Genomic DNA, 14,862 nt, shown 5'->3' with positions numbered 1-14,862 from the left:
TAGATGTTAAAAAAGTTTCCCACAATTGATCTTCCTGTACTGCTATTCCATTAGCAGTGTATTAATGAAATAGTCAGAGTTATCATTCACAGTGATAATCTAAATTCATTAATGATTCAATTAGTGTACCAACAGTTTACTCTTTATACATTTCACAGAAACCATAACTGCCATTTGAATTCATACGGGACAATATGCAAACTTACTCTGTCACTTGGTTCCAGCTTTGTACCCCCTAGGAACCATTCCACAGGTATGCCCTCATAAGACAGTTCGCAGTCAAAGGTTGCTGTCTCTCCCGCTGTCACTGTTACATCCTTGAGAGGCCTCAGGAGGCCTATCACTCGTGCTTTGGATTCAGGAGAAGACATTGTTAGTCACCTCCAAGTTCCGAGAGACACCGGTAAACCTTTAACTACAAATTCACATAGCGCTTTCCCGCTGACAACAGGCCACTGCTCTGGAGCTCGTAAGCCTCCAGGACAAGTGGGATTCAGCAAGACAGGGACTTGAGTTGGGGGCCTACTTCATTTGCATAATGCGTTTCCTTAAGATGTATATGGTCAGAAAAAAATTTGGAGGTAGGTCTGTTAAGCCTCTGCCAATCACTAACAGAGACTCCCTACATATGGCATGCAGCTTCTAAAATAACCACAACATCTGATTGGCCACTAGCCCACCCCTGTTATGACACCCTGCTAGGAAATCTGTTACTGTCAATCATCCTGCTGGACTTTTCCAGGAAAAGGACAATGTTACTTAAGTGTTACTTAATTTATATAAAAATATATATACATATATTTGTTTGAGGGCTGCATGTCATAATAGTGTCTCTGCTTTTTCTGAAATAAGAATATTAGAAGGCTAAAAAACTAAATTATAAATTGACTGGATGCCAAACCTGTCTCTAACATAATAATCCCTGCCATAATAAATACTTTTCACACCCTGTTATCACTACATGGCATCTGTCAGAATAATTTACAAGCTATTCATAAACTGCAGCGACTGACTTATTTAACTGCCTTTAGATACTGTGTTTCAAAGCAACACATATAATCTGCCTGTGTAACACAATCCTAATTGTTTCTGGTATTTCCAGAGAGATACAATTTATCTGGCTTGTCCAAAATATGCAAGAAGGCATCATATTCATCCTTCTCACCTTTAACTCTGAGCTGAGCACTTGATTTAGCATTAGCAGCACTGAAATCCACACCACCCGCCATATCCATGCGAACATTGTAAAGGATAAGCATGTGCTTGGTGCCTTCCTCCTTAATTTCACAGTCCTAATAAATGAGATGAAAAGTATGATAGAAAATATGAGAACATGTCAGCACAGAGAACAATTCACAGTAATTATGAAAAACATTGAACAATTTAACACAATAGTAAGCACTTAAAGGAATAGTTCACTCTGAATGTAACCATTCTAAGCCACAAATGACTTTAGTTTATATACATATTTCTTTATTTAAAAAATAAAATAAAATAAAAAAATCCCAAAAATTCTGTTTTTATGTCATGATGACAGAATTAGCATTTATTTTGAACTATTCATTTAATACAATTTTGATTTTTTTTTTGTAATCTTATTTGAAATTTGATAAACATTAAAAAGTTCAAAAAGCATCTGTAAGTTATATTTGGTGTTTAGGAGCAACATAAATTACCGGTGACTGGTGCAGGGCCTCTCCTTTGAGTTTCCAGTTACCATGAACATCCTCCTCAGAGATTTCTGTCTCAAAACGAGCAGTCTCTGTCTCTGTGACCTCCACGCTGTACAGTGGACGAACAATCTTAATATCGCGTTCTGCATGGAACAGTAGAGGAGAGGCAAAGTTATACATAGTAATTTTATACATTTTAATCTATTAATCAATATATGGATTCATAAAACAAACATAAAATACATGAAAAATACATACCTTCAATGTTAAGCTTGGCTGTTGTTTTGTCAGAGCCGCAGTCACACACATATTCACCAATGTTGGCCTTCTCTGCCTTCTTCACTGTCAAGATACGTTTCTTTCCATCAGCCTTAATGAGGACGTTCTTAGAGGGAGTGATCTCCTTGCCATCTTTGAACCATTTCACTTGAGCAGATGATTTGCTCACTTCACACTTCAGGACAACCTCATCTTTCTCAACTGCAGTGTAGTCCTGCAACTTGGTAGTAAAGTAAGGCTCTCCCTCTGTTGATAAACAAGAGGAATTTAAGTTGAATTCAATATTTATCAGTACAATTTAGTATTTATCTGTATGATCCTTTGAGAGTGTCTACAAAATACCTACCAAGTACAGTAAGCATTGCCTCACAGGTTTTCCCAAGGGCCTCAGCTTTAATTAGAGAAGTGTCATCAATAGAGACCTCTTTGAAGGACAGAGTATGGGTTTTTCCATCCTCGGACAAGTGTACCACTTTACTTGGATGCAAACGCATGTCATTCTTATACCAGGTGACTTGAACCTTTTCATGAGAGAGTTCAATGCTGAATTCTGCAGTCTCACGCTCTTTAACGGTGACATCTTTAATGGGTCTGACGAACTCAAGACGGATGCCTGGGGAAATATGCAAGCACATGATTTAATCTGGCAGCAGTTGTATTAAAAAGTTTAACAGACAAGCATATTTCTTTTAATTATGTATTTATTTTCTCCCCCTTACCCTGGATAACAAGTTTGGCAGATGTTCTCTTGTCCTCAGCCTCAAACATATACTTAGCCTCATCCTCATAGGCAGCAGATTTGACCACCAGAATGAATCTTTTGCCCTCTTGAAGTACCTCAAATTTATCATCAGTTTTAATCTCCAGAGTTCCTTTCAACCAACGGAAGCTTTTTGGTTGTCTTGAGATCTCACACTCAAACCTTGCCTCATCTTTCTCATATACATGCACATCAGCCAGAGGTGTTACAAAAGTAATGGGAAGCTCTGCAAAAAACACATAAAGAACATCCCTTTTAAATAACACATAAACAATCCACCAACTCAAATAACATAAGATATTCAATATTCAAAAGATTTAAAACAAATATTTGATATATATTTAAATATATGCATAGAAACTAATTGCTTTAAGATGGTTTCCCCCACATGCGAGGAGTCAGTTATTCTACACTTTCATTCAGATAAGGAACTGGCAAGTCGTCAAAAAGGAGAATCAAACAGTGGCTGCATAAAATACCTTTCACTTTTAGATTAGCAGAACATTTTGCATTGGCACCCTGGAATGAAACCTCTCCAGACTGGGACACTTTACAGTTGTACAAAGTTAAGATGTGCTTAGCGCCATCCTCAATGATTTCAACATCCTGTTGCCACAAAGACAAAAATACAGTTATGCCATTCATACAAAAGTTACATTTGTCACCGTTTCAAATAGTTTTAGTAGCCTTACAGGTGATGGGGAGAGGACTTCTCCTTGCAGCTTCCACTGACCATGGACATCATCTTCAGAAATTTCCACCTCAAACCGAGCTGTCTCACCATCGAATAGCTCAACACCATACATGGGTCGCACCACTTTGATGTCACGTGCTGAAATTAATTAATAATGGGGTGGGGTTAGGGCAATATAGGGAAAAAAATCTGCATTTACATTCCATGGGCATAACGTTTATCACTGACCTTCAATGTTCATCGTGGCCGAAGTCTTGTCTGTTCCACAGTCACAAACATATAATCCTTTGTCTTTTTCTTCAACTTTCTTGATGTTTAAGATTCTTCGCTTGCCTTCAGCTTTCATGGTTACCATCTTGGAGGCTTTAATTTCGGTCTCATTGTGGAACCACTTCACAGGAACATCCTTGCTGAGTTCGCAGTCAAGAGTGACCTCGTCTTTCTCAACTGCAGTGTAATCTTGCAGTTTAACTGTGAAGTAGGCATCTCCCTCTATATTAAAATAAAAAATAATAATAATAATTTTAGCGAATCTATAATGTACAGTTTGTGTGATAAAACAGCTTGTATACCAACAAACTGATGTTCACGAGATTACAGATTTCAGGATCACTCATCTTCCCACCACCACTACCACCATCATTATCATCAAAATAATAATAATAATAATAAGTTACCTAGCACCGTCAGGTTTGCTGTTGTTGATAATCCTTTAGCCTCTGCTTTTATTTGGCAAGTATCATCTAGAGTGACATTCTTGATTTCTAATATATGTTTCTTTCCATCAACATGCGTAAGTACAGTTCTGCTTGGATGCAGTTTTGTTTCATTTTTGTACCATGTCAATGGTACATTTTCATGGGACAGTTCAAGCTCAAACCGAGCTGTTTCACCTTCTTTGACAGTTTGATCCGATATTGGTGAGATGAATTTCAGCCGCATACCTATAATGTGTTAGTCCATTGCAAAACCATTTTAGCTTGGTGATTTTATGAACAAAACACATTTTTCAAAGGACCCCATGATGACTGAAACATAGCTTGAAAACTTACCCTCAACTGTCAGTTTGGCCGTTGATGTTTTACCCAACACCTCAACAGAATATTCTCCCTCATCCTCAAATTCACAGTGGTTTATGACCAACATGTGTTTCTTTCCATCATCAATGATATCATATTTTTGGTCTGGTGTTATAATATCAGATCCTCTCAACCACATCACTTTAGGCACATCTTTTGTGATCGTGCATTCAAACTTTGCCTGTTTCTTTTCATGCACAGTAACATCCTTCAATGGGACTGTGAAGTCCATTTCAATTTCTATGGGTGTGAATAACAGTTAATTTAGCTTATATATACTGCTTTTCTTTTTTCACCATGCATTTTCTGCTCATCAACGACATACCTTTGACCATTAGCATAGCAGTAGTTATGGCATTCAAAGCTTGGTATGAGACTTCTCCAGCCTGGTCAAGTTGAACATCTTTCAATGTAAGGAATCTCTTATTTCCTTCAGCTCTGATATCACACGTCTGGGGATTAAAAATAAATAAATATTTATGTAAAATAGCCTATATAAAATATTTGCATTTTTTCAACTATATACAATCTTACCGGTGATCTTGTTAGAACCTGCCCTCTAAGTTTCCATTCTCCAGGCACATCATCTTCTGAAATTTCAGTATCAAAGTTGGCCTCCCCTTTCTCAACCACCTCCACACTAGCAAGAGGCTTCAAGATCTCAGCTTCACGCTCTTTATTTATGAAAGACAAAAATAATATTTAGGGAAATATAACATTACAACAAACAACATTTTGCATTAAGGTAAATAATGCTAAGTCTGCCAAACACACCTCCAAGAGTGAGTTTTGCTGCATATCTGCGGCCCTCAACTTCTATGGCATATTCTCCAACATCACCAGGTTGAGCATTCTTGATTGTAAGCGTCATATCTTTTCCAACCTTTTTCACCTCAGTCTTATTTGTAGGGTCAGTGGGAATTTCTTCATCTCCCTTGAACCACTTCCAGTTAGGAGTATCCTTGTACAGTTCGCACTTGAATGTGGCAGTAGCCTTTGGTTTCACATGCTGGTCCCTCAGAGGTTTTGTTAACCAATCTCTGATTATTTCTGCAAAGGTACATATTTTGTTTAGTTATGTTTTGGTAAAGAACTAATATAATTAACCATAAAGATATTTCCATATGCATACCGATGACTTTGACATTGGCTTGTGTCTTGATGTCCTCGCACTCGCAAGTGTAAACACCGGCATCATCATCATTTGCATCTTGGATTGTCACAGAGCGCTGCAATCCAATAACATTGATTTGAATTTTGCCAGCAATTTGCTTGAGCTCTTTTCCGTCCTTCTTCCAGACAACATCCCTGTCTTTGCTCAACTCGCAGGTTAGGTACATTGGCTGTCCCTTAATCACAGACATTTCCTCCTCCAGATTCTTTGTGAACTTCACTGGTAACTCTAAAGAAAAAAAAAGGAAGAACATCTCAATTCATTGAGTGATAATTTTTGAATATATATTTGTATAAGACTAAGCTTGTATATTCACAATTTTTACTCATAATCAATGCACTACCTTCTACAATAAGTTTAGCTGTTGAAGTCTTCTCCTTGTTGCCAAGCTTTGCAACACATGTATACTCCCCAGTGTCTGAAAGCTGTACATCAATGATTTGCAGTTTGCGGTCTTTGCCATCAGATGTGAATTTGTGCTTTGGACTCTCCCTTAGATTGCTTCCATCCTTCATCCAGGTGGTGATGGCAGTAGATGGAGAGATCTGGCACTCAAATACAGCAGATGAGCCAATGGACTCAGCCTCCTGCAACACAATATCTTTGAGTTCCTTCACAAACTTCAAGGGGACGGCTTTGAGCTGGGCACCAAATGGTGATTCTCCTGGAGGCTTATCACCACCAGCACCAGGCTTCAGCCCTCTACCCCTTCCAGCATCACCAGGAGATGGAGTTTGTCTTGCTGTAATGGAAAAAAAAAGAGGTTTAAATGGAACTAGTACCGCTGCAAATAGTAAGCAAATTACATACATATTTATATATTTGTTACTGAGCTTTCATGACTATTGTAAAGTCATGAAACCTTAAAATGGCTTAGGGAGGGAGAAAATCATCAAAATAATTTAATAAATAAACATACGTCTTAAGCCTCTGCCTCTTCCAGCTTCCTCAGTAGGCTTTCCCTCTGAACAAACAAAAGTCAGTTATTTCCAATTCATAAAAATTGAAAATATATTTGAAGTTAAATTAAAATGTCCAGTACAAATAATAATAATAATAAAAAAGGTAAATATTAAACATGGGAATGAAGAGTCATGAAAATGACAGAATCATGCTGCCAATTAATGAGAAGTTAGATGACAATGACCATTCTTTCCACCAGTGGTTATATTCCATAGATCAATGAAGACACACAAATACACAACAAACTAGATGAAAAGACATTAAAATACAACACGCATGCCACAATGAAGATTGAAGAAGATGAAGAAGGCGGTAGACAATATTTAGCAGTTTTATGTGGATGGATATGGATGTAGACATGGAAATTATCTGGGGTGAAAATAAATAACAATAGGGTGATGGATTCCATAGCACGGAAAATGAGGCATTCTTTGGTGTAGTTCACAGCCACCCTCTCACCTCTTCTACCCCCTGGCATCCCAGGAGTCTCAAGTGCACCTTCCTCCAAATACCTTTCTTCAGAGCCTTCCGAGCCATAACTCTCACGAGAAGCAACCTCCCATCCCCATGCTTCTTCTTCATCTTCATATTCTGCTTCAAATTCAACCTCAACCTCTTCTTCTAACAGTTCTTCTTCAAACTGAGTTGACACTTTTCTTAACTCTACAGCTCCAGGAGAGACTTCCTTTATGACTGGAATCTCCTCTTTTTCAGGGATCTGAGGAGTTTCAGATTTGTCCTCCTTAGGTGAAACCTTCTGAGGTGCTTTCTTCAAAATAACAGCTTCAATCGAGTCTTTAGGTGAAACTTTCTTTGGCTTCTTTGCCAAATCCTCACTAGGCTTTCTCTCCACTGATACTGGTTCAGTTGGTTTTGGTTTCTCAACCTTAGGCGAAGGAATCTTTTCAGGCTCTACTGCACTCTTTGCACGCTCAACTGGTTTTAGAACTATGTCTTCTTTCTTTTCAGCCTCTTTGGGTAAAATACCCTTTTTGGTAACTATTGGTTTCTTCTCATCTTCCTTTGGTGTAATCTCCTTCTTTACAGGCGTAACCTTTTTAAGTGGTGCTTTTTTGTCTTCTACTGGTACAATAGTTGGTATCTTCTCAACCTCTTTACCTTTATCTGGAGTTTCTTGACTTTCAACTCTTTTTGGTGTTATACTTGGTTCTCTTTTAATTTCATCTTTTGGTGACAACTCAATAGGTTTTCGTTCTTTTGGCTCTGAAACCTCCTTTTCTTTTGGTGATCCAGCTGAAGGTTTCTTCGGAATTGGTTTTAGTTGAACCATCTCAGGCTCCTGGTCTTTAGGTGGAATTTTACCTTTACCTTTAAATAATTTCTCTTTAGGCTCTGCAGGTGCTTCCTCTTTGGGAGGTCTGGTTACAGGTTTAACAGCAACTTCATCAGGCACCTTTTTGTCAGGAACAGAGGGTTCTACTTTTTTCGTGAGGACATCGGGTTCTTTTGGCTTCTCATCCTTTTCAGGTCGTTCTCCTTTCTGAAAAGTAATTGGTTCCCTACTTTTATCAAATGTTATAGGTTCTCTTCCTTTTTCTTCTTTTTTGGTGTCTTTTTCGGTTTCACTTGGCGGTTTTACTGGTTTCTCAAATGGCTTTAATTTGATAGATTCTTGTTCTTTTGTGTCAACAGGTAACTTTTTAACCTTTTTCAGTGCTAAGCCAGGCTCCTCTGGTGTATCTTCTTTTGGAACCTTTCCAATTGGAGTCTTTTTTGCTTTTTCTTCTAATTCGGTTTCTGGTTTCATTTGAGGTGGTGCTTGATCAGGTTCATCAGGCATCTTTTTGTCTACCTCAGGTTGAATTTTCTCAACTCTCTTAGTCACTTCATAAGTCTCAAAATGCATTTCTGCCTCATAACTTTCAGTTATCATAACTTCAGTATGAGCCTCAGCATACACTTTGGGACTCTCTTTATATTCCTCCTCTTGTGGTTTGAGCACTTTCTTCAGTTTGACCATTTCTTGATCTTCGTCTTTATCTTTGGATACTCTTGTAGCTTTCTTTAAGGTGGGAATTTCAAATCTTCCCTCTTCTTGCTTCACTTTAAGAACTTTTCCTTTAGATTTGGAAATGTATGCCATTATAAAGCGAACGATACATAAAAACAACCATAAACAGAACATTTAACACACTGACATACTTTTGCCAGTACAACAAACTATTTCACGACAAAACATAACATGACAAAAGACAAACAAACATTCAATAACAAACAAACTAACGAGATGATACTGACAACATACAATATACAGTATTTCAATACACATAACAAGATTCAAAATTCCGCCCAAAAATTATCATATAGCACAAGTGAAGAGAACATATAATCTGAAATGGTTCTGCCATCTGTAAGAAAAGATTTTTAGTTTTATGAGATTTATTTATTTTTTCTTACCTTTCTTTCCTGGAGCAGGTGCAGAAACTGGTCCCTTTTCACCATCTGATTTAGAAAAGTTGTCACAAAAAGTTAAAAAAACTAGTCACAATAACAGTGTTATGTAGTGCAAGAAATGTGTTGAAATGAAATATTGGAAATGTGCAGAAAAAGCTTTGGGGGCATGTTTTATTTGTAATGTAAATTTGTTTTATATATATATATATATATATATATATATATATATATATATATATATATATATATATATATATATATATATATATTACTGTGTTTTATGAGTAACTGTTTGTAAGTTAAACTGCTGAGAGATAAACAAGAATCTTTTCATTAAGTGGAATGGGGAAGACTGTGAGGATCACTTAATAGCTTGCACATATCGGAAGCACATACAAGACAAAATGACAGACATTACCACACATCTTTCTAAAGTTAAGAAAAAGTTTATGACAAAGATTAAGAAAACACATTAAGAATTTACGACCTACCTGTTATTAACATTTTTTTTTCAATAAAGATAATTACCCAAAGATATTTTATAAACAGTGGGAGTATGAAGAAGAGTTTCAGTTTCAGTACCTTCCACTGTTTGGACAATTGGTACTGGTTCTTCCTTTGGAGCAGGCTTTAGTTTCTCTGGTTCTTTAGGTGTAGGTACTTCAAAAGGAATTTCAAAGACACGATGAGATTTCAAAACTAGACATTCCTTTTCAGCACAGTACACAGATGCAGACTTGTGGTTACCATAATACCTTTTGTTGGAATTATCTTCTCTTCCTTGGGCTTAGGGGTGAGTTTATCTTCAGCTTTCTTATCGACCTCTTTAACTTAAAATAGAGTGTGTTGTTTGACGTCAATTTAAGTTGAAAAATATTGAAGATAACACAATGTAATGAAAGAATAAAATCTTTTAACCCTCTATCGAGGTTAAGAAACACATACACAGATAGTACATGCATGACAAACAATATATTAAATGATACACAGATTATATTTTAAGTAATTATTGGAAGAAAATATGTTTGGAAGATATTTTTTGTGGAAATTTTAATATTAAGAATTCACTCACGTAAACAACAATAATGACATGCTTTGACATAAACAGACTTGACAGAACATGTTTTCAGCACCTTTGAGAGGCTAAACAACACAACATTGTGACAATACTACTTATAAGTTACTTTTATAAATAAGAGTGGTTCACTAAGCATGAACCTTTAATCATTAAGACTATTTGTTATAATGAAGCTCAACACACAAATGATACAGTACAACATAAAAACATGTTATCAAATGTGCAGTCTGTTAAGGCTCTCTATTGAGGTTAGGATGTGCTAAAGAAACAAGTATTGTAATTAGACAACATATATCACAAGCAAAAAAGTACCTGTGGTCTCTGGCAAAGGTTCTTTCTTTCTTTCAGGTTCCTGAGATGGTTTCTTTTCAACTGTAACATTTTAACATTTTAAGGTGTTATTATGACAGAAGTTATAATGAACAAATAATACAACTTTGTCAACAAGACATGAAATACAACAAGATATACATTAAAGATTTGACTTGACAAAAGCAGGACTTACAACAAAAAGAGACCACCATAATATGACAAACTGAAACATAAAATTTAGTATGACAAAAGAGTTTGTTGAAGAATCCCCACAGTACTCTTTACCTTTTGGGGCTGCAACTTCTTTCACAGAAACTGGGGTCTTCTCTGGAGATGGTTTCTTCTCTAGCTCTGCTACTTTACATCACAAATAAATGTGTACATTATAACCTCAAAAACACAATTTTTGTAGTTTTACCATTATACTCAACAAACATAACATAAAATGTTTCTAACACAAAACAGAGAAAACGATTAGGCGTTGTAACATTATGACTCCAAGACAGGACAAAGAAGAGGTTAGTGATGATTTCTGATACCTGAAGAAAACCTTTTCTAAGAAACCAAGTTTTAGAATAAGATAAATAGACAACCAGATGTTGTCTGGTGTCATTATACCTTTTGTAGGGGTCACCTCTTTCTTTTGAGGAGCAATTTCTTCAAGCTTTTTAGATGGAAGAATAACCTCTTTCTTTTGAGGTACTATAGCATCTGCTTTTTTAGTGACAGCAACAATTTCCTTCTTTTTAGGCTGAGTATCATCTTTGTGATGCTCGGAAATGACCGTTTTCATTTCTTTCTCAGTTTTAGTAATAGTAACAACCTCCTGTGTTGGCACATTATCTTCCTTCTCTTCCGGTTTAATTATGTAGGACACTTCCTTCTTGTATGGAATTTCTTCCTTATCAGAAGGAGGAGTAACTTCTTTTATATTAAGTGAACTTTCTTCATTTTCCTTCGAAATTTGTGTGTAGGCTATCTCTTTCCTCTGATGTATAGTTTCTTCTGTTTTAGGAGCAGCCTGCTTCCTTCTCGGTGGAATTACTACTTGTGCTGTGGGAGCTTTGCCTTCATTTTGAGCTACTGTTTTTTCATCCTTTTTAGGAGGAAGAGGGACCTGTTTCTTTTGAGTTACAATTTTCTCATCCTGACAATGTAAAGGAACCTCTTTCTTTTGAAGTAAAATATCATCATCCTTTTTAGGAAGAAGAGGAACCTCTTTCTTTTTAGATACAATATCCTCATCTTTTCTAGTAGAAAGAACAACTTCGTTCTTTTCAGGCAGTATTCCCTTGTCCATTCTAGGAGGAAGAACCATCTCTTTCTTTTCAAATACAATTTCCTCATCTTTTCTGGGAGGAACATCTTTCTTTTTAGGTAACATTTCCTCATCCTGTTTAGCAGGAAGAGGGAGCTCTTTCTTCTGAAGTGCAATTTCATCCTTCTTTTTAGGGGTGGCAATAGTCACTTTTTTAAGAAGTTGTTCAGCAGTTTCCTCTTTTTTGGAACCAGTATCTGTCTCTCTTTCTTGAGGTATTTTGCCTTCTCTATCTTCTAATTTACTATCCACAACAACTAGTTTCTCATGACCTATGTCCTCAATTAAATCTCCTTTCTCTGTAGCCAATAGCAGAACAACATCTGGCTTATTGGAAGATTCTTGCACTTCTAAAGAATGTTGTTTAAAAATAGCTTCTGTAAAAGTAGAATGTGGAAAAATTAATACCGTCTCAGTCATTGAAACAACTCTTTATGGTTTCATGATTTTGAAATCGCAGTTATCTGATTATAGACACTACAAAACTCTCAGTGATCATATAGTCACAATTTTAAAAATCATAAACTAAAGCACTGTTTATAATTTTTTATCTTACCTGTCATTATAAGTGCTCTAGAGTGTTCAACACCAGAACATGTTTCACTGATCCTAAATTCTTCTGAAGTCAATATACTTTCTTTTGAAGAATCCCCCAGTTTTGAAATCTGTAAATGATCAATTTCTTTGCCATGTTCTCTGTCATACAGTATTTCTGTTTGTGATACAGCTTTTCGATAAGAGACGTCCTCTTTTGAAGTTTCTTTCATCAGAAGTGACTTCATTGCAATTTTCTGACTGTCAGATGGTGTGACTTCATCCTTCCTCAGGACAGAAGTGGATTCTTGAAGATTTTGAATGCAAAGAAGAATTTGTACCCAGAAGTGCAACCAAGAGATTGATAGATAATAGAAAGAAAATGATTTTGTAAGAGCCTAATCATAAATTTAAATATACCAAAAGAGTACACTTTATACTAAACCGTCTGAACTGCATGGGTATTTCTTCTGAGACATTTTTTTTAATAAGTGAATATGGAGAAATGAATATGGTCTCAGGCTTTGAAACAACTCGTTATAAGAAAGATTATATTTATAATTTATAGAAATGTACACAAATTCTCCAATAGCAATTTCATGAACTGTACTTTTAACAGGGTGTGACTTGAGACTTGGTGTTTGAGAAGATTGAACCTTTTGGGATTTTGGTTTCACCCACTTGAAAGACATTACGTATTGCTATACTTAGTATACTTCATGGGATTGTAACAGAATATGAAGACAAAATGATGTTCAAGAGAAAATAAGATTACAAAGACTGCAATGGTGTTTGATTTGTGTACCTTTGGTCTTCTCATATTTCTTTGGTAGTAAAATTTTTGTATCCGGCTTTCCTTGCAGCTCTTCTGTTGTAGATTTTGTCCGTGTTGAATCCAAAGCAACTTAAGAGAGTATGAAATATGTAAGATTGACATCAATAAGATCAAGAGATCACTCTAGCGAGTGGTAAGAGGTTAATGAAGAAGAATAAGAACAAACTAGAGAAGGACAAGAGACAAGTGACAAACATAAACGGGACTACACAGACAAAGAAATTAGTTAAATAAAATAGAAAAGAAGTTCAAAGAAAGTCATTTCTAAGACAGCAAAGTAAAGAATAAGAAGAGTAGACAATCAGATGTTGTCCTAGATCATTGTACCTTTTGTAGGGGTCACCTCTTTCTTTTGGGGTACAATTTCTTCATCCTTTTTAGCAGGAGGAGGAACTTCTTTCTTTTGAGGCATTACAACCTCTTCTTTTGTAGTGAGAGCAACTACATCCTTCATTTTAGGTAAAATATCTTCTTTCTCTTCCAGTTTTGATTTAAGAGATACTTCCCTCTGTGCAATTTCTTCTCTGAAGAAAATTTCTTCTTTCATCTCTACAATTTGTGTGGAAGCTACTACTTCCTTCTGTGTAATTTCTTTCATGAAGAAAATTTCTTCTTCTTCTTTCTTCTTTGAAATGTGTGTGGGAAGTATTTCTTTCTTTTGAGGTACAGTTTGAGGCAAATCTTTTTTAGGAATCTCTGTCTTTTGCGTAACAATTGCATCCTTTTTAGGAGGAAGAGGAACCTCTTTCTTTTCAGGTTCAGTTGCCTCATCCTTTTTGAGAGGAAGAGGAACCTCTTTCTTTTTAGGTAATATTTCCTCATCCCGTTTAGCAGGAAGAGAAACCTCTTTCTTTTTAGGTTCAATTGTCTCATCCTTTTTAAGTGGAAGAGGAACATCTTTCTTTTTAGGTTCAATTGTCTCATCCTTTTTAGGAGGAAGAGGAACCTCTTTCTTTTTTGGTTCAATTGTCTCATCCTTTTTAGGAGGAAGAGGAACCTCTTTCTTTTTAGGTTCAATTGTCTCATCCTTTTTAAGCGGAAGAGGAACATCTTTCTTTTTAGGTTCAATTGCCTCATCCTTTTTAAGAGGAAGAGGAACCTCTTTCTTTTTAGGTAATATTTCCTCATCCCGTTTAGCAGGAGGAGAAACCTCTTTCTTTTTTGGTTCAATTGTCTCATCCTTTTTAGGAGGAAGAGGGACCTCTTTCTTTTTAGGTAATATTTCCTCAACTTGTTTAGCAGGAAGAGGAACCTCTTTCTTTTGAGGTATAATTTCCTCATCTATTTTAGAAGGAAGGGGAGCCTCTTTCTTTTCCTGCTTTTTAGGGATAGAAACAGTCTCTTTTGTAAGTAGCTTCTCTGTAATTTCTTCCTTTTTGATACCAACAACAGTCTCTTGCTTCTGAGGCACCTTGCCCTCTTTATCTTCTAATTTGTGAACAGCAGCATCTGGTTTCTTATAACTTATTTCCTCAATCAAGTCTTCTCTCTGTGTAGGCAAAGACGGAGGGGCCTCTGGCTTCTTGGAAGGTTCTTGCACTTAGAAAGAATATTAAAGTTAAGAACAATGCTTCAAATCGCACTGTTTTAAGAGTGAGAGAAGAGGAGTGAAAGATCATTTAAATATGCAAGACTTAAGATACATAAGAAACCAAGACATAAGATGTAAAAGATATGGTAGAAGCTACCAATAAGAATACACTCAGTCCTAATAATAATGCGGGACAAAGACAATAACAAACAAAAAC

At 36.2% G+C, this 14,862-nt stretch overlaps 1 protein-coding gene across 1 annotated transcript in view; it reads right to left on the bottom strand.

Annotated features, from left to right (window-relative positions):
* The window catches only part of ttn.2 (titin, tandem duplicate 2), a 159,728-nt gene that overhangs the window by 84,034 nt on the left and 60,832 nt on the right, over positions 1-14,862 (bottom strand). Inside the window, exons 95-118 of the mRNA XM_052606767.1 lie at positions 13,442-14,653; positions 10,713-10,781; positions 10,428-10,487; positions 9,793-9,867; positions 9,620-9,697; positions 9,041-9,085; positions 7,082-8,701; positions 6,579-6,623; positions 6,003-6,401; positions 5,618-5,887; positions 5,260-5,535; positions 5,020-5,159; positions 4,811-4,937; positions 4,459-4,725; positions 4,084-4,350; positions 3,635-3,898; positions 3,405-3,544; positions 3,192-3,318; positions 2,672-2,938; positions 2,299-2,565; positions 1,932-2,198; positions 1,677-1,816; positions 1,166-1,292; positions 207-349 (exon numbers count right to left, since the gene is read on the bottom strand). Coding sequence (XP_052462727.1) covers positions 207-349; positions 1,166-1,292; positions 1,677-1,816; positions 1,932-2,198; positions 2,299-2,565; positions 2,672-2,938; positions 3,192-3,318; positions 3,405-3,544; positions 3,635-3,898; positions 4,084-4,350; positions 4,459-4,725; positions 4,811-4,937; positions 5,020-5,159; positions 5,260-5,535; positions 5,618-5,887; positions 6,003-6,401; positions 6,579-6,623; positions 7,082-8,701; positions 9,041-9,085; positions 9,620-9,697; positions 9,793-9,867; positions 10,428-10,487; positions 10,713-10,781; positions 13,442-14,653 — 6,692 coding nt within the window. The remainder of the gene's footprint in view (positions 1-206; positions 350-1,165; positions 1,293-1,676; positions 1,817-1,931; positions 2,199-2,298; positions 2,566-2,671; positions 2,939-3,191; positions 3,319-3,404; positions 3,545-3,634; positions 3,899-4,083; positions 4,351-4,458; positions 4,726-4,810; positions 4,938-5,019; positions 5,160-5,259; positions 5,536-5,617; positions 5,888-6,002; positions 6,402-6,578; positions 6,624-7,081; positions 8,702-9,040; positions 9,086-9,619; positions 9,698-9,792; positions 9,868-10,427; positions 10,488-10,712; positions 10,782-13,441; positions 14,654-14,862) is intronic.

This window comes from Carassius gibelio, chromosome A9, assembly GCF_023724105.1.
Source record: "Carassius gibelio isolate Cgi1373 ecotype wild population from Czech Republic chromosome A9, carGib1.2-hapl.c, whole genome shotgun sequence".
Classification (NCBI taxonomy): Eukaryota; Metazoa; Chordata; class Actinopteri; order Cypriniformes; family Cyprinidae; genus Carassius; species Carassius gibelio.
The sequence above is the reverse complement of the archived record's forward strand: the minus strand, read 5'-3'. Positions and strand labels throughout refer to the sequence as shown.